General features: G+C 38.3%; 1 protein-coding gene across 4 annotated transcripts in view; it reads right to left on the bottom strand.

Moving 5' to 3' along the window:
• The window catches only part of NF1 (neurofibromin 1), a 231,966-nt gene that overhangs the window by 133,378 nt on the left and 78,687 nt on the right, over window positions 1–19,901 (bottom strand). For 3 of the 4 annotated variants that reach the window (XM_041001779.1, XM_041001781.1, XM_041001780.1), the window contains exons 13-20: window positions 19,112–19,246; window positions 14,721–14,834; window positions 11,144–11,223; window positions 6,617–6,740; window positions 4,242–4,403; window positions 2,581–2,830; window positions 1,978–2,051; window positions 1,661–1,744 (exon numbers count right to left, since the gene is read on the bottom strand). In XM_041001779.1, coding sequence (XP_040857713.1) covers window positions 1,661–1,744; window positions 1,978–2,051; window positions 2,581–2,830; window positions 4,242–4,403; window positions 6,617–6,740; window positions 11,144–11,223; window positions 14,721–14,834; window positions 19,112–19,246 — 1,023 coding nt within the window. The remainder of the gene's footprint in view (window positions 1–1,660; window positions 1,745–1,977; window positions 2,052–2,580; window positions 2,831–4,241; window positions 4,404–6,616; window positions 6,741–11,143; window positions 11,224–14,720; window positions 14,835–19,111; window positions 19,247–19,901) is intronic. The other variant, XM_041001782.1, reaches the window with a different exon arrangement.

Genomic DNA, 19,901 nt, shown 5'->3' with positions numbered 1-19,901 from the left:
GGAAACGAAATTCATATATGACTTAGTTATCAATACCCCCATGTTAACAGCAGCTCAACTCACAATAACTAAGATATACCATCAACTGATGCCTGGAAAAAGTTAATTATTATATATATATGTATTATACATATATAGATATAGATATGGTAGATTACTACTCACTTGCAAAAAAACAATGAAATTTCGTTTTTGACAAAAAATAAATAAATAAAAAGGGATGCAACTGGAGAACATTATGCTTAAGGAATAAGCTAGTACCAAAAAGACAAATACCATGTTTTCCTGGTTTGTGGGAATTAATACAAAGTACAAAAACAAATGTAATGTATATGAGTAAACCTGACAATGGGAGTTTTGATGATTATTTATAACTTTTGTTTAGATCATCGAGGCACAGTGGTTTTTCTACTTACTCCTTGCTGGATTCTTTGATTAGTACAGAGTTAAACTGACTATAAAGTAAACTGTAAATATGTCATTGCAAAATTAAAAGAAAGAAGGAAGGAAAAAGGAGAGACGGTGGGAAGTATCACATTCTTAAAACTATATAGATGAAATTTGTTCACATGGATGAAACGTTCTTGTTCACATGGATGAAAGTTGAAAATATACTAAGTCAAGTAAGCCAGTCACAAAAGCTCATATACTCTGTGACATTTATAGGAAATGTCAAGAACAGGCATATCTACAGAAACCGTGCCTGGTGGTAAGTAATGGAAAGGCAGCACAGTAGGTGGTTGGAACAGAGATAGCTAAAGAATATGAGGTTTTTATTTTTTATCAGTTTAGTTTTATTTAAAGTTATGACAGTGTTCTAACACGGATTATGGCAATGGTCATGTAACTGTCAAAAAACACTAAAATAGTCAAAGAAGTGAACACTTTAAGCAGGTGAAGCATATGAACAAATATAGATGAATAAATATTAATTAAACAGTTACCAACAAAATGCTTTCGTTCTAAAGTTACAGGTCTTCTCCAACACTAGATACACAATTTTGCTTCACAAAAACATAACTTCCTCCATGTTGTTATTAAGCATGACAGGAAAAAGACAATGGGAGAATAACCAGTTTTTCCAAAATACCTAATAATGAGAACATGAACATTACAGATAAAATACACACAACTACCGATTAGCTATTTTTGGGGTGACAGATTGATAACAACCAATGAACGAAATAACTGACAACTGATGAAAGAAATGTCTACATTATAAAATTTCATTTAACCCTATCCCGGCCCCCTTAAATTTTCTTTAGGATCCCATCATTAGAACACAGAACAAAATAATAAAATGAATGATTTCTTCTGTCACTCCTTTTCTGACAATCTTGTAGAAGGTAGAAAGAGCAAGAAAAGAGGGTAGATAAATGGTCTTCGTGAAAGTGGTAACTTTTCCATCCCTACTGTTCCCAGCAACAACTACCACATGTGGCTACAGAGTATTAAATTGTGGCCATGATACACTGAGGACCTAAATATAATTTCATTTAATTTTAATTGATTTAAACAGTTTAAACATCAACATGTAGTTACTGGTTACTATATTAGTAAGTACAAGCCTAGATGAAGTCTAGAGTGACTTAAAAAGATTACACACAGTATTTATTATCTACCTAATCAAGTAAGACAAAAATTAACGTCATAAACTCACCTGGCCATCTTCCATTTTGGTTTTTGGATAGTTAAGAATTAATTTTGTAGCTTGCTCCCATTTCGCATGTGTATCTTCCCAAGCCTAAATGAAGGTAAGGATTAATTTTGTAACTTGCTCTCATTTTACATGTATATCTTCCTAAGTCTAAAATGAAGGCCACTATCACTTCAAAGCAACTTTAAGCAAAGAGCTAAAAATTAATCAACTGCCAGTTTTGAGGCTTGATGCCTACTGCATATCCTGAGTCTGCTTCCAAAGCTATTCCTGAAGACAGTCATGGAATAGGGGGCTTGTTTGTGTTGCTGCGGGCCTACCTCTGTGTTCCCTGCAGTGGGATGCTCGATACGCCTCAGAAGTGCCATCACTCTTTTCTGAAGTGCTGCTCTTCCTAAACAGGGACAAGAGCAAATCAAGTGACTCCTCTGCTTGCCCTGGAGAACCTGACTGGCCCCACCCAAAAAGCAGTGGAGGAAGAATGAGTGAATGCCTCAAACCAGATAGCTGAAAAATTCATTTCTCCAGCCTTATAGCACAAGTGTTTCCATATGCGGGACTCCAAATGTCTCCAATATAAAATAGCTATTGCCATTTATAATTTACAATATATACCAGTGTGCTTAAAACTATATAATTCAGACAGAGTACATGGTATAGTCTATAACTGACAGTGATTTACATTGCTAGTTACTCAGCAATTATATGGCATAGTAGTCACACTAAAAACCTGGTTGAAATGAAGAATTTCAAATACTACTGATTTTTTTGAACCTGCCCTGTTCAAAAAAAGGGTACCAATTAAGTTATTTAAATTGTCCCACACATTCACAAGTTATTCCTTTAATGGCTAAAGCAATCAGATATCATGTGATTTGAGACCACTTGACAACAGAAAAAAAACCCCAATATTCCGCATTTACCTGTTGACATCATATTGCTGACAGAGGCGAATTCCATGAATGTGTTGTAGTTGGGCAAGAAGTTGTGCACTGACACTTCATCCACCCCACACCGGATATCTGCTTCCTCACAAAGGTGGCGGAAACAGGACATGGCAACCAGAACAGCTTCAGTATCTGGGCTCCAAAGAAACATGTATAGAGCCACTTCCAACTTAGTCTGGGCTTGTCGGCATATTGGTGGGGTGCTAGTGCACCCGGCAGCACTATCCTGAGAATCAGGGGTGGGAGGCACATATTCGCAATTTAGGTGATTTTATTTACAAAACCCAAACATTCAATAAACTATGTACCATATATAAATATTCAACAAGTCACAAAAATTTTCCTCTTTTATTAGCATGGCAACTAACTAGATATCTTGTCTAAATAATTTTTTTTCTTAAATAAATAGATTTATTTGAAAGGTAGAGGACAGCAGGAAAGCTTCCATATACTGGTTCACGCTCCAGATGTTTGCAACAGTTGGGGCCAAAAGCAGAAACCAAGAATGAAATCCAATCCTATTGAGTCATCACACTATCTTGCAGAGTCTGCATCAGCAGAAATCTAGAGTCAAGAGTGAAAGCCAGGAATGAACCCAGGCACTCTCATGTAGATGTCTTACCTCTTAGGCTAAACATTCTGCCCTAGATGAGATTATTTTGGAACATATACAAATATCTACCCAATTTCAAATAAATGGGTATCATACCATTCTAGATCCCAGAGTCTAAATTAAGTTTAACAGAAACACAAGAAAAACATTCAAGCATAAAAATGCAGGAAAATATGTAATTTACTTCCTAGTAGAGTATGAAAGACAAAGAGGAAGTAACTGGAAATTCTATCTACTTGCAAAAGGAGGACATAAAATAAGTACACTGCAGCACTGATAAAAGTAAGGGCATGGAGAAGAGCTAGGTATTGCAGCAAAAGAAGATATAGAAGATTATTAATTAAATATGCCCTAAACATAAAATAAATGCTCAAAAAATGCATATTCTGCAGGTAAAGCAATAAACAAGAAAATGCCACACTGCTGAACTTTCTCAACAGAAGGTTATATTTAAAATTAGATTAAAAAATGTAAAAAAAAAAAAAGAAAGAAAAAAACCTTCAGTGTAGAAAAAAAGTCCTTGGCAACGCAATGATTTGATATTTTCACTTGTAATATGGTTTATATTTAAGAGGAATTCTATACAAAAAAAAAAAGCACAATCTACAACAGGAAGCAGAATTTTATCCCAGAAAATTTAAACCTTTGTTAGCTGTCACAACTTTCAAACTTCTGCAGTGGGAATGGTCTTCCTTTTAGGATGTGGGTTTATAACAAACATAGTTAACCAGCTTGGAGTCTTAAGTGTTGAATAATCATGGGCTGTTTACACATGACCTCACTGAATCCTCACAACCACTTTGGGGGAGGAGATTATTGTCATTCTTATTTTAAGAATGAAAAAGAGGCACAATGATGTTAAGAGCTTGCCTAAGGTTTTTTAAAGAACAGTTGATAGAACAACAATGGAAGCAGCCATTAGTGACTACACTGTATTATCTAGCTGACATTTACTAAAGCTCATTCAGGGAAACAAAACCACCCCAGAAAATGACACAGGAAAACTACCAAGGGTACTGCTTACCACAAAGGAGTTCCCTCGCCCCTTCCGCAGAGAGGTTCCTGGAGTACAGGACCGTAGTAACTCTTCATGATCCATGGACAGCTGGCTGGGATTCCCACTAGAAGGAACATCGCATCCTACCCCATACAGGAAAAGAAAGTGACAGGAACTTCTATCTGCCTGCTAAAAAACAAAAACAAACAAACAAAAAAAAAAAAAGAAAAGAAAGAAAAAGGAAAAAGAAAAAAAGAAGAAAAACAAAAGGAAGAACGAAAAGGGCGAGCTCTACCAAAGCACTGACAACCCAGAGGAGAAACAATCCATATGAGTTGTCTTCTGTCTGAGACCATCCAGAAAAACCTCTGTGCTAGATCCCTGTGCCCCACATGGAGGAAAATTCACTAGGACAAACAATGTTCACTCAATGTCTTGGAACCTTCCCTCAGTTAACCATTCTGCAAATCCTAAGAACAGATTCTAAATTAGGTCTAAGAGGAACACAAACACTGACAAAGTAAATCTACTATATGAAAATTCTAATGCAACCTCAGTCAATAATAAGTAATATGTATTTTATTCGTAGAGATGATACTCTGTGCCAAACTAGGATTGTTCAAAGTTGATTCTTTTATGAGTAAGTTCTGGATCAGTAACTAACATTGGCATTGATATCAAGTGTATTCCAAGAAGTGCTTATGTTCTGGAGACTATACAGCTGGCCAGTTGAGGACTGGTGCAGAGGCAAAGCAAGCTAAATCCTCTACCTGCAGCACTGGTACCCAATATGAGCAATGGTTTGTGTCCTCGCCTGTTTCACTTTTGATCCAGTTCCCTTCTAATAACCTGGGAAAGCAGAAGATGATCCAAGATGGCCCCTGTACCTATGTGGGAGACCTGGAAGAAGCTCTTGGTTCCCAGATTTGGACTGGCCTAGTTCTGGCTGTAGAAGCCATTTGGAGAGTGAACCAGCAGATGGAAGAATCTCTCTACTGTAATTTTGACATTCAAGTAAAACAAAGAAATCACCTAAGAAGAACTGTCTGGGCATGAAACTCTCAAGTTGAATCTCCTTCATCTTTCCAATCATGCGAAATCCCACTATACTATGACCTACCAAGAAAATCCAGAAATCCCACCTGCGCATTAACGCATTTATATTTATAAACAGAAAATTTAGCAACCTGCATGATACTGGCAAGTAAATGAGTTTGACACACTTAAGATTTCATACCTATGACTCTAGGACTGCATAATAACTCATTAAGCCAAGTATTCCTAAAATCATACCACAATACAAGAAATTTTAACCTAATTAGTTATAGAAACAATATGTCAAAAGAAATTTAATTTTTTTCTATTTCCCACAATTTTACCATGCCTCAACACTTTAGAATAATAATAATAATAATAATAATAATAATAATAATAATAAAAACCACTCCATACCAAAAGGGATGACTCTTAATATTTCTAAAAGGTAAAATCTTCAGGGAAGGGATATAAATCAGGCTAGGGGAATGGAGACTTTCCAATTCTTCTCTTCAGCTTCTTGATAATTAACATTCTTTGGGCTAACTTTGTAAACTTGTGAGTAAAGATGGAATATATCCCTCAACCTACTTTGCTGTTGGCAGTCTTCATCCTTGCCAGGCCTGGTTCTTAGGCTTCTGCTACACTCAAATAGAATTTACCAAGATTGTGGTTTTTAAGGCCAACGTCTCAGAAATTTTTTTAAATACTGATTTAAATACTGGCAACTATTGTCTTCTGTACATATATGACGGTACTTACAGAGATTTTTTTGAAAATTAAGTTACAAAGCTTATTTTGGTGCACAGTATTTTTAATCCATGTGCGTAAGATTTCAGCAAGTTGATGAAAGATGTATGCTGTACACAGATTTCAAAAAAATTAAGATTGCTTTAATTGAAAGAGTTACAGAGACAGAAGGAGAGACAGAGAAAGGTCAGCCATCCACTGACTGGCTCCCCAAGTGGCCACAACATCTGGGGTGGAGCCAAACTGAAGCCAGAAGCCAGGAGCTTCTTCCAGGTCTCCCACATTGGAGCAGGAGTCCAAGCATTTGGGCCATCCTCCACTGCTTTCCCACGTCCAAGAGCAGGGAGCTGGATGGAAGTGCAGCAACCAGCACTCGAATCAGCACCCATAGCAGTACTGCAGGCAGTAGCTTAACCTGAATACCATAACAATTACCCCCAATTTCAAAAATGTTTTGCACCAAAATAAACTTACATTTTAGTTCAATTTTTTAAAGAGCTTTTGACTCATCTTCATATATCCTTTTTAAGAGGGAAGAACTGCAAAAAAATCTAATTTGCCTAATAAACATCTTCATCTTTCTCAAACCATTCCAAATTTTCTTCCATTTTGCTTACCTTGTTTTTAAGCAGAAATTTATTCCTGCATATCAGAATTTCCCGCAACCACTTGAGAATCTCTGTGCTACTAAGCATCTGATGGCTAGTTAATTTCTTGCAGATATAAAAAAGCATCTGTGAGCTGTAGTAACATAAAATTTTACTATTATTATCAACATCAATAATCTTACATATAAAAGCAGCCTTCTCTCATAGGTTTGCTTTCAAATAAGCTATTAAAGCATTAAAAGTACCATAAATCAAAAGAAATAAGCCTATAATTTACACTTAAGAAGCAACTTCTTATAAGGCCTCTACTCCCCACAAGCTCCCTGTGTTTCATGTAGATACCACTCTCATAATGGACAAAAGAACTAATGAGCATGTACTCAGTGAAGGTGGCATGTAATCTAGTGTTCTGAAGCAAAAAAAAAAAAAAACAAACAGTGAACAACCACTTATAGGCCAATTACAGTCCCTGTATTTCCTTTGGAAAGTAAAGTTTTAGTGGAACACAGTGTCATCAATCTGCATATTGCCCATGGCTACTTTTGTATTTCAAAAGCAGAACCATATGATAAAATGTGCATGATTGGCTCTTCAGAAGACTGATTTGCTGTTTGCTGATTCCTACTCTAGAGTTGAACTGCCACCATAAAAGCCATGAGCCAGGAGCCATAGCTACTGAGGATTTTAAATATTATAAGTTATACATGTAACAAACATATCTACTCATGAAGACTGTATGAAAACAGAATACACCTCAAGTGTAGGTAACTGCATAGGTTGCCTTTTACCTAAGCAAGCGTTACACTGCTGGTAGAAAAACAGTCAATAACTGGTGGGTACTCTGGGTCTGGCGAAAGCCAAATTTGTGTTAATTATAGAAGTGTGCCAGCATAGTTTTCTATTCTCCTTTTTTTAAAGATATGTGAAGAAGGCAGGGAATACTGGGCCAGGATGTGCCACCAGGGCCCCAGGCAGGGAGGCAGTAGATTACCCAAGGCAGGGGATCTGGAGACATATTGAAGTAGGAACAACTGAGGGAATATTTGACAGGAGGAATGCCTTCTGGGATCTTCCATGGACTGGGTCACTGCACTCACAGGTAAATAAGGTGACCTGACACAGAATGATTTAGAGGAGGGAAACCAGATGGTATGTCTGGGTCAGGCCAAGGCACCCATCTGCATGGGAGACCTGGGCTAGACTAAACAGCACTGTCCACTGCCAAATGGCACATGGAAAAGCTGGGGCTCGGGGTATGTTTGGTTGGGCTAGGCCATAGTACCCACCCATGAGTGTCGGAGCATGGGGTGGGCCATATGACGCTATGCTGTAGTACCACCAAAACGTGAGAGAATCAGACCTGGGAGCAGATTCTATAGGGGACTTGTGGGCTTGCCTCTTTGAGTCTATTGTATCCATTGATTTGCATGGAGAGCTAGGGGTGCTGATAGGCTGAGCCAGGCTGGACCACAGAATTCACTTGAAATGGGAGCTGGGGTTGGAGGGTGCTGAGTTGGGTCAGGCTATAGACCCTACAGGCATGTGCAAAGACCAGAACTGTGGGCAGACCATGTCAAGCAGGGCTGTGACACCAACCAGCAAGCGTGAGATTCAGCACTGGGAGCAGCCCTGGTAGGGGAATTGGGGAAACTCCCCTGCTAGGCTGCAACTCTCACTGGTGAATGAGAAAGCTGGAGCTGGAGGCAGGCCAGGTAAGGCTAGGCTGCACCACCCATCATTGGCATAGGTGTGAGCCAGGTCTTTGGGCAAGGTCATCTGGGCCAATCCACAACTTATACTGGAAAGACTAAGAGCTAGGATAAGGTGCAGGCCAGGCTGGGCTCGACCACATTACCCATCATCAGTTCATGTAAGGGCTGGGGTGGACCTGTCTGGAAGAGGCTACTGCACTCACCATAAGAGCTGGGCCTGGGAGCAGGCTGGGCTGAACCAAGCTATAGCAACCACTGGAGAATTCCAAGACTGGGGGTGGACTATCTCAGACTGGACTGTAGCATCCACTGGCATGCAGAAGACCTGGGGCTGGAGACTCCCTTGCTGGGCCAAGGCTTCCAGTGCTAGAATTAAGAACTGGGACTGGAAGTGGGCCAGGTTAAGCTAGACTGATAAACTCACTGGCAAGTGCTAGTGCTGGATGCAAGTCATATTAAGCTGCAGTACAGTACCCATTGGCAGGTGAAAGAAGTAAGACTGGGACTAGGCCTGGTAGGGGAAATATGGGCACTCACTCCATGTTGGGCTGCTGCTCCCACTGGTAAGCATGTCAGCCAGGGCTAAAACAGGCCAAGCTGGTCAAGGTAGCAGCACCCATTAGTGTATGTGTGAATTGGGTCTAGGGACGGGGCAAGCTAAGCTAAGCTGTACTACCGATAGGTATGTACAAGAGAAAGAAAACATGCGGACTGGACCACACTAGACTGCAGCACATGCCAACATACCTAAAAACTGTGGTTGGGGGTTAGGCCTGGTGGAGGTAATTAGGCGTTGCCCTGACTAGACCACCGTACCTACTTGTGTGCATAAAGATTGGGCCTGAGGTGACTGCACTGGGCTAGATCAGGCCGTAGCACCCATCCGCTTGTGTGAGTGATGGGCTGGGAGCAGAATTGACCAGGCAGCTGTATTCACTAGTATGTGCACTGGCTGGTAGAGGTGACCTAACTGACCCTACAATGGCTGCTACACACCAGAGTCAACTTTGACATCACCCTAGGTGAGGTTTCTTGAGGGATTTCCCAACTACATGGCTGGACTCAAATCCAGCCACAAGAAAAATCACAATATATATTAATGTACAACCTTGGAGTGCATGTGCTGGAACTGAGCCTCCTCAATTGCTGATGCCTGTGCTGATGCCCGTGCAGTGGACAACATGCCCAGATGCACACGGGGGACATGACAACCTGCTCATTTAGGTCATTGGAGGACACTGAGTGCCCCATCAGAGAATGGAAAGCAAAAGAGGTTGGCCCATTCTCTTGATTAAGCTTTGCAAGTGTTCCTGGGTCTGTAGATGCACTAAGCTGGACTTGGCAGCCAATAGACCTTGGAAAGTTTTCTCAGCCCTGGTGCAATGAAGCTGATGACATCTAAGAATTATAAATACACTCAAGTAACACCCTCAGAGCACTCTTCTCCACATCAGGGTCTCTAAGGCATCATCAAATGACTCTCTCCACATCCCTGGGTGCTGATGTAGTTTGTAGTGGCCCCCTCCCATTCCATGCCTTGTGAATCCAGGAGAAAAAAAATTGAAACATTTGTCCCATCTACTTTCCCCCATACTTTGATCCTCCATACCCTAATCAGAGAACCACAAGGGGTGCACCACTCATCAACCATATGAACAATATTAAAAATAAAATTTAAAAAAGAAAAACAAAAGATAAATGTAAACAAACTACACTCTATTTAGAAGGAAAAAGTCTGGTTAGTTATAAAACACAAACTTGAAATTTAAGGTTGCAAAAAGACATTGTCAATGATAAATAAAATTACCTACTGGACAAATATTAAACACAGAAAAACTAGAGCTGACTAAAGCAGAAAATCCTAAAGCTAAAAGACAACTAGAATATTAAAAATAAAATTTTAAAAAATGTAAAAAATCCTCTTGATTTTTTGTATCAATTACATGGTTAAACTGTATTCTAGATGCACATGAATGTGTACACACATATACACTGGTTACATAAAATTTATATTATAAAAATTAATTTTACCTGTTCCTTTCTCCTTTCTAAAATTTTCTATCTTTCAAGATTTATTTATCTGAAAAGCAGAATTACAAAGAAATGGTCATAGCAGCTGGCCTGGCCAAAGATAGGAGCTAGGAGCTTCATCCAGGTCTCCCGCGTGAGTGGCAGGAGCCCAAGCGTCTGGGTGAGCTGCTGCTTTTCCAGGTGCATGAGCAGGGAGGTGGACTAGAAGTGGAGCATCTAGAAATGAATCAGCTCACTGGGACACTTAACTCTCTGTGCCACAACACTTACTTTCTTTGTAACTTTTCAATGTTCTAACTACAAATCATTAAGTTACATATGTGATTTTTGTTATTATTATCAAACAGTACTGCCCTGGGAACAATGTTTAATTCAGCTGCCAAGTGATTCAGGGCACTCATTGGCATGATAACAGCAAAAACTTTAGGTTACATGTTTACATTTTTCTCAGCATAGGGTACTTTTGTGTATTGAAAGGTAATTTATGTAACTCAGAAAACAGAATATAAAATGCTGTGTATATTTTTGCCTTCTAAAGCAGATGTACACTACGAAATCATTCATCAAAAGTAATGGTATTATAGAAACTTTATGAAAGATAACAGCTTAAATGCTGAAAATACAATATTATAAAAGTTTAATATTCTAGGCTTAAAATTCTAAAAACGATGAAACACAAAGTTCTAAGTATGTAGAAGTCTGAATTAGAATTATGTATGATAGAACTAGTAGTTAAAGTCCAAAAAAAAAGAGGGCAACTTTAAGTTGAATCAAAAATAAAAGGTACACATACCTGATCTCCCAGAAGGTTTCTACAGGAGCATCGGGATTCCACAAATCAATGCTATCTAACTGATGAAGAACCAGCAGGGCCTGGGGTGAAAGGGAGGGACAGAGAAGATTCACTCGAAATAGTTTTGATAAATATGAGTAGTGCTTTATAATGTTAACCAAATGAGCTATTTAACTGTTACTCAATCTGCAGTAAATGACAATGCAAGAAAACAGTGGAGAACATAAATCTTCAGGGAGTATTTTATGCAGAATAAAATCAGTTTATTGGGACCAGTCTCATTCTAAACGGCAGATATACTGAGACTTCTAAACAACACATACATATAAAAACTATTTTGAGAGAGAAGCACACTAATTTCAAGAAATATTTTTAAAATTCTACATATAGAGCAAAAAGTTAACTCCCACAAAGGAATTTTTGCCAAAATTAATATACATTATGAAATTAACTCATGCAGTAAAAAGTTAAAGCAAGTATCTTGCTTGCCACAGATTTCTTTTAAGAGAAAAGATGGCTAGATGCCAGAAGCCAGGAACTCCATCCAGGTTTTCCAAATGGATGGCAGGGAACAACTACTTGACCCATCATCTGTTGCTGTCCAGAACGTGCAGTAGCAATAAGCTGAACTGGAAGTGGAGGCAGGAACTGATTCCAGGCCCTCTAATGGGAGACACAAGTATTCCAAGCAGCAGCATAAACTGCTGTATTACAATGCCCTCCCCAGCAAGGCAATCAGCAGGAGCTATACTAGTAATACCTAATTAGCAGGGAATGATAATATGTAGTATTGTTACTTGATGTTTCACAAATCTTTTCACTATGGGTTTCTAGCATAATTCCATCATATTCAACAAAAAAGCAATTTTTTCAGTCCTTTAGGAATTGTTAAATCTTGCTTCATGCTCAGATGGCAGCAAATACAATTGGTGTACTTTGAAACAAAGTTCCATGTGTACCTGAATGTGGTACACCATATATGCCAAATAGGCCAAACTTGGTAATCAGGTTGTCCAAACCTTCCACTCCTTATTTTCTCTCGCTTGCTTTTGAGTTCTATTAGATTTTGAGAAAGGTACATTGAAGTATTTCTCTGTAATCAAATTTTGTATATAGCTCCTTCAACTCCATACATTTTTACATAGTATTGTTTTATTTATTCTGGACCTTTGTTCAATAGCTTCATCTAGAGTTTTTTTTTTTTTTTTTCCTAAATGGACAGGATCCCTTGGTGGCAAGATATTCTCTTCACTACCAGTAAGGCTTCTTGCTTTAATCTCTATATTTACACATTATTATCAGCCTTCCCAGGTTAGTATTTGTATGGCATATTTTTCTCTCCTTGCACTATTTCATTTCTAATGGTCTTAAATTTAAGCACCTATACATAGCACACATTAAGATTCTTCCATTCCTAAGTATTAACTGAAAAGAGATAAAAGCATATGTCCATACAGATATTTGTATATAAACATTCCTAGCAGCTTATTTGCAAAGACCACAAATTGTAAACAACATATATACAACAAGTTAATAGGCATACAAACTGTGCAACAGTAATACAAAGGAACAGTACACAGAATTAACTGGAAAACATTTTAATAATTTATTTTAATATGCATGAGATACTGACATATAGCAACACATAGGATGGTGTTAATTATGCTTTGCTAAAGATAAAAAGCACATGTACTTTGATTTCATTTCAATCAAATGTGGACTAATTTTTAGTAACAAAACAAATGAGTGGTTAAAAAGGAGGCGAGAAGGAAGCAGGGAGTGCGGAGAGGGAGGAACTATACAGACTACAAACTAACTTGCAGCAGTGATGGATGTGTTCCACTAAGTGTCTGCCCATAAACATGGGAATAAACTAAAGTACAATCCTTAACAGAATTCTTACTGCTATGGCTTCTGAACTCAAGCAGACATTTATTGAACCTCCAAAGTCGTAAGCTGATGTTACTCCAATAACAGCACCTGGGGGATGCGTTTCCTGGAGGTCTTTAGGTCATGAGGAGTGCACCAGGCATCCTTCCTGGAGGCAGCTGTGGTTGTGTGACCTGAGGGAGGCCCACCTTTGTTCTCTGCTTTCTGTCTTGCTCACAGGATTGTTCCTCCAAACTCACTCTGCCATTGCCATTTGCCACCCTCACTTCACACCAAACCAACAGGGCTCTCCATTTTGGAACTTAACCTTCTAGAAACATACCTAAATCAAATTTTTCCCTTACAGGTAAGCCACCTCTGATATGAATATTTCATTACAATAATGTGAACATAATATATTTAACAACAACAGAAGAAGGAACAAACTCATAAAACAAGAATGAAATTCAAAACCTTGGTGGATCAAAGAAGTTTAACAAATAAAAATACATTTTCTGAGAGCAACTGATAGGAATTCTAGACTTGCAAATTAGCTGAGTAACAGAGTTCAGAGCAGTGGTTTTCTGGGGCAGGGAGTGGCGTTATTAACAACAAAAAGAAACACAGGAACTTTCTACAATGATTAAACTTTTCTAAACTTCCTCTGACTTTTTCATATGAAAATTACACCTCAATAAAATTCATTTAAATTAAGACATTTAGCAAGTAATACAACGTTTTTACGGCAGATGTATCGCAATTACTAGGATGGCTATAATTTAAAAAAAAAGAAACTAACAAGTGCTGGCAAAAATCCCAAAACACTAGAATCTTTATACAATACTACTGGGAATATAAAATGGTGCAGTTATTTCAGAAAAAAGTATAGCAGTTCCTCACAAGTTCAACAGTTATCATGTCTCCCACAAATTCTACTGCTAGGCATATAGCCCTAAGAGATACATTCACATTAAAATCAGTAAGACAGATGTTCAGAATATGTGAAAAGTGAAAATTACTCCCAAACCCCCACAACTAATGATGAACAGAAAAATTCCCATGTGGGCACCAGTTCGAGACCCTGCTGATCTACTTCCAGTCTAGTCCCCTGCTAATGCCGCTGGGAAAGCAGCAGAAGGAGACTCAAGTATGTGGGCCCCCAGGTGAGAGACCCAGATTAAGCTGCTGATTTCTGGCTTCTGGACCAGCCATGGCCATTGTGGCCATTTGGGAAGTGAATCAGAAGATGAAAAATACTCTCTCTGCCTCTGTTATTATGCCTTTCAAAAAAAACCAAATCAAGTCAGTAGGCAATGATAGCTTAGGTAACTGGGTACCTACTACACATGAGACCTGGATTGAGTTTTTAGTTCCAGGTTCCTGTTGCAACACAGCCATTTCAGGCATGCAAAGAATATGCCAGTGAATGAGGGATTCTCTGTTTCTCAAACAAAGAGCAAACTGGTGAATGTTTATGGTATGTGAATTATGTCTAAATTAAAAAATTAATCCATATCTAAAAACTCAACTGCAATTAGAAAATTTTTAACTTTTAATTTACACAATGTCGTTGCCACTTAGATATAAAATAAATGCCTTCTTTCTCTATGCAGTTACACAGAACATAAAGTCAGAGACACCTAATTTTATGAAATGGCATCTGTGACAAAAGCCACATTTCAAGGGACCAGAGCTGTCTCCCCCTTACCTCCATCGCTTCCTGAGCAATCTCTGGCATGTGGGACTGAGGGACCAATTGTACCAGGCCTGTGATCAATTCTGCTGTACTGCCTTGGGTTTCTGGCCCTTGTTTTCTTGGATTCTGGATGGGAAAAAAAAAAACAACAAACTTCAATTTCAACTTCAGAACTCAACTGACCAGAATTAACAGTTACAAATGAGTATAAGATTTCCTTTAGACCAATCCAGATGCCATATACTGAAGACTGAATAAAGACAATGTGGTACATACGCATTATGGAGTATTACTTAGCCATAAAAAATGAAATCTTACCTCTTGCAACAAAATGGATCCAGCTGGAAACCAATACACTTAATTAAATAAGCCAATTTTCAAAAGACAAATATATGTTCTCTCTGATTTGTGATAACTTGTACATATAGCAAAAATCAGTGCTGCAAGTGAGCTGAGCATCCTGGGAACTGACTGATGTTTACAGCCCATACCTGTAACTCATGCATAATAGTAGGATTTTCAAATTTTTTCCTTTTCCTTTTTCCTATATATATTTTGGAATATTAAGCTTGTTACTATGAAGTGAAAGAACATACCACTATAATAATTTCAGGGGAAGGATTAGAAGGGCGGGGGGTGGGGTGGGAGGAAGGAGCCCTTATGCATCTAAATCTGCATCATGAAAATGTGCAATCTGCTCATTCTATATGAGTAAAAAATAAAAGATATACTTTAGGAGTGACAAAAAATGTTTCATAATTAACAGTGGTGATGGACGCAGAATCTAGCAAATATACTAAAACCCACTGGATTTTACATTTTAAACTAGCTAATTTTATGAAATGTGAATTACATAAAAAGTATAAAAAACGAGACATTTTTAAAAATCAAAACCTTGTTGGTTAAGGATTTTTTTCGTCTATAACTATATGTGTTCATTAATATGAATGATAAATATCCAAGAGGAATCTTAGTTAAAACAGAAACGAGGTATGAGCTTTCTGCCTAATAAATATCAATCACATGAGGGTAGTACCTCTGGTTTAGATTTTACTAGTTTTTAACAAAGAAATGATTATGAACAAAGGCAAAGAATACATGTTAGATAAGAACTGCTTGATTATGCCACGTAGTTTATCCAGTACCAAGATCTACATAGTTGATGTCAACGGGAGGGTGAGAATCTACACCCCAGATCTACACTACAGTCTTTCTTGTGGTTAAAAAAAAATACATGTATTAAGCAAAGAAAATTATCAGTACATACAAATTTGAATATTCATCTACTTAGACTTAACACGCTTCTCCTAACCTGAAAGCATCTCCTTTGACTTCAGAAATATCTGGCTCATGCGAAATTGATGCAACTTGAGGCTCTACTTTTCTCTGCTAACTGCAGATTCTTCTCCATTTTAATGACCAGGTTCACCCCAGTATGTCTGTAATTCAAAATATTTAGCCTATTTTCAGCCACAGTCATCGCATGAAGAAAGTAAAAGTCAGTAAAATCATCAGACAGGTCTAACACTTAATAGATGATATGAGCTGGAAAAGTGCATGCTCCTGTGACAGCATATAACTGTGGCTTTCTTGGAGCAGGGTAACAGATTGGAGTATGAAGCCACTACCCAGGGAAGAGGAGAGGGAGATTCTAGGCAGAGGGAAACACTAGTACAAAGGCAAGGATGCTAAGGCACTGAAAGAAAGGCCCTCATGTCTAGAATAGGTTAAGACAATGAAAAATGTAGCACTGGAGGTTGAAAAACGGCCGAAGAGAAGCTCATTTTCATCTATTTGGAGTTTGATTTTTATCCCCAAAGCAATTTAAACCTAAAGATTTTTTTTAAATATTTACTTTTTTTTTTTAATTTGAAAGGCTGAGTTACAGAAGGAAGGAAGAGGAGAGGATGGGAAGGAGAAGAGAGGGAGAAAAGACAAAAGGGGGAGGGGAGAGATTCACTCCCTAAATGCCTGCAGCAGCTGAAGCTGAACTGATCCAGGAGTCAGGAGCTTCTTCTGGGTCTCCCATGTAAGTGCAGGGGCCCAGGACTTGAGCCATACTCCGCTGCTATCCTGGGCTATAAGCAGGCTGTTGGAATGGAAATGGAGCAGCTGGAACTCTAACCAGCAATCATATGGCATACTGACACCTCAGGCAGAGGCTTAGCCTGCCTACTATGTAATGGCATCAGCCCCAAGCTAATAGATTTTAAAATGGGAAGGGGACACAAAAACATGTGGTTTTCAAAGAGATCGCCATGATTAGGAGAATATAAGAAATGATGCCTGCTGCAACACATCTTCTACCAGAGTGCCTGGTTTCAAGTTCTGACTCTGCTTCCCAAAGCTTCCTGCTAAAGTACACCCTGAAAGGCAGCAGGCTGCTCTCCATGGGAGACCTGAATTGAGTTTCCACCTCCAGGTTTCAGATTGGCCCAGCCCCCAAATGTGGACCATTTAATGATTTTACCTACATTCCTCATACTAAGACTTAGAATTTTTGCATGTAAAAAATGAAATATTTATCAGGAACCTTCACTATATGGTTCCTTTGAGAAAGTTCCTTTGAGAAAGTTGCTTAACCACTAGATGGCAGCAAAGAAAATAGCTTCCATTTAAAATGGTTCTTAATTTTGTTTAACTCTTGTAATATATTAAACTTAAGAGAAATTAGTGAATTTGGGTACATTTTCTGAATCTGAATTACAGCCATTTAAACAAATAGTGGTAACACTATGTGACATGCATAATAAAGTATCATCACAAATAACTTGTGCTATATACAAAAGTGAGTCTCATAGAAAGATCTTTTAAAAGTTTTCCATTCCAAAGATCTGTTTATTTTATTGACTCTTAGATTGCCACGGGCTTTTCCTAATATTAAAAATACCACAAGCTGAGTTTTGAAGGGTCATTGGTCATTTTTGGAAAGTCTGTCTGTTTGCTTTACTCCACAAAAATCACTCATACACATTTTAGAAAGTCAGGAAATTCAGACCTCTTGAAACCATGGACAGACATTTAGCTATGAAGCTTTGTACTGTGGTAAAAGAAAAACACGCCTTCAAATTGAAAGCATTCTACCATAAAAAAAAAAAAACCTGTTACCAGTGTGATAGCTTACTGATTAAATTCTAGCCTTGGATACACTGAGATCCCATGTGCTCGCTGGTTTGTGTCCCAGCTGCTCTGCTCCCCATCCAGCTCCCTGACTGTGGCCTGGGAAAGCAGTAGAGAAAAGCCTAAAGCCTTGAGACCCTGCACCTGCGTGGGAAACTCAGAAGAAGCTCCTGGCTCCTGGCTTTGGATCAGCTCACCTCTGGCCGTTGCGACCACTTGGGGAGTGAACCAGCAGACAGAAGATCTTTGTGTCTCTTCTCTTTGTAAATCTACTTTGCCCTTCCAATAAAGACAAACAAATATTTTTTAAAAGGTGAATTTATTAAAAAAGAAAAAAGCCTGTTACTGAACAAAGCAATGAGAAACCTCACTTGGCTGCTCTCTATGGACTAGAGAAACTCCATAAAAATTGAACATGTCATCCTATGAATGCCACATTACAGAACTGTTCCATTTTAGTAACAATAGTGTCTACTATATACTAGAAATTACTTCTAAAAGGCTTACATGTGCTATTTTCATTTTTAACAACTTTCCTAAAGTAGGAAATGTTATCATCTGAATGTTTTAAAAGAGAAAACTAAGGCACAAGAATAGTGAGGTCATCAACAGCTAGCTCGAGGACGGGAGCTTTTAATCATGTCATATAACTCTCTCTTAATTTACAGTATTTACATTAGTTCTGAATTCTCCTGTGTACCACAGTGATGTTCTCAGAAGCCCACAGAATGCCCAGGCTGCAGGACAAGGGGCAACAGATGCTCTCAGCAAAGTATACAAGTCCATAAAGGAAAGCAAGTAAAGGTTCAGAAATTGGAACTGATTCCATCAGGATTCTTGTAAGTCTTACTTTTTAAAGAGACTGATTTAGACAGAAAGACACACACACACACACACACACACACACACACACACACACACACACAGAGTCCAGAGTACCCACTGGAACAGGTCAAAGCTCCATCCACCAGGTCTCCCATGTCAGTGACAGGGGCTGAAATAGCTGGGGCACTTCTCACTGCTCTTCCCATATCATTAGCAGAGAGCTGAATGAAAAATGGAGGAGCCAGGACATGAACCAGTGCCAATTCGGGATGCCAGCTTTGCAGGCAGCAACTTTACCACCATACCCATCCTTAAACTATTTTTCTGAGGGATGTCTCAAGTTTTAGCCAAAATTGCTTTTTACTTAACAATTTTCTTAGAGGTCTTGGTATTTTCATTAAACTAATTCAAATTAGTTTAATAATTCCTAAGCATCTATTTAAAAAAAAAATACTTACACAAAGCAAGAGCTTTGGATCCGCATGAATCAGTTTCACCATGGATAAGAGAAGATACTTGTAGCTTCTAGTCTCCAGGTCTGTAGGTTTTTCTTTAAATTTAAGGCTTGTTACTTTTTCTTTGAAAGTGAGACTCTAAAAACAACACAAAAATATGGTAACATCTTGTAGGAATTAGACATTCCATTTAGAATAACAGTTATCCATTTTAAAATAAATGAATTATTAAAAAGTTTTGAAAAATAAGAATATATTTTATACCACCAAATGTGTGATATTAAGATATTCGATAAGAAGAATTAAATTGTTTTAGAAAGAACAAAAGATGCACCACTCATATTTTTACATATTCAATCTAATAAAATTTAGTAAAAATCTATTAAGATAATGAGAATAATATCCGGTTGCATCAACATAAAAAACTATTTTCCACAGTAGGAAACATAAGGAAAATTGTTTTATCTATAGTTTTACAGATCTGAGCAACTGATTTAACAAACACTTATCCCCACACACATTTTTATTTCACTAATTCCACAACCTATCAATTTTAAGAACTACCATTAATGTAGCCAAAGGAATTAAAAACTACAGTAAGATATCATACAAGGAAGACACATCTCTAATTTTAAAGAAAAGCAGGGCCCGGCAGCGTGGCCTAGCAGCTAAAGTCCTCGCCTTGAACGTGCCAGGATCCCATATGGGCGCTGGTTCTAATCCCAGCAGCCCCGCTTCGCATCCAGCCCCCTGCTTGTGGCCTGGGAAAGCAGTCGAGGATGGCCCAAAGCTT

This window comes from Ochotona curzoniae, unplaced genomic scaffold (genome assembly GCF_017591425.1).
Source record: "Ochotona curzoniae isolate NIBS_2020 unplaced genomic scaffold, NIBS_Ocur_1.0 scaffold_2453, whole genome shotgun sequence".
Taxonomy (NCBI): Eukaryota; Metazoa; Chordata; class Mammalia; order Lagomorpha; family Ochotonidae; genus Ochotona; species Ochotona curzoniae.
This window is presented reverse-complemented; position numbering and strand designations above follow the sequence as displayed.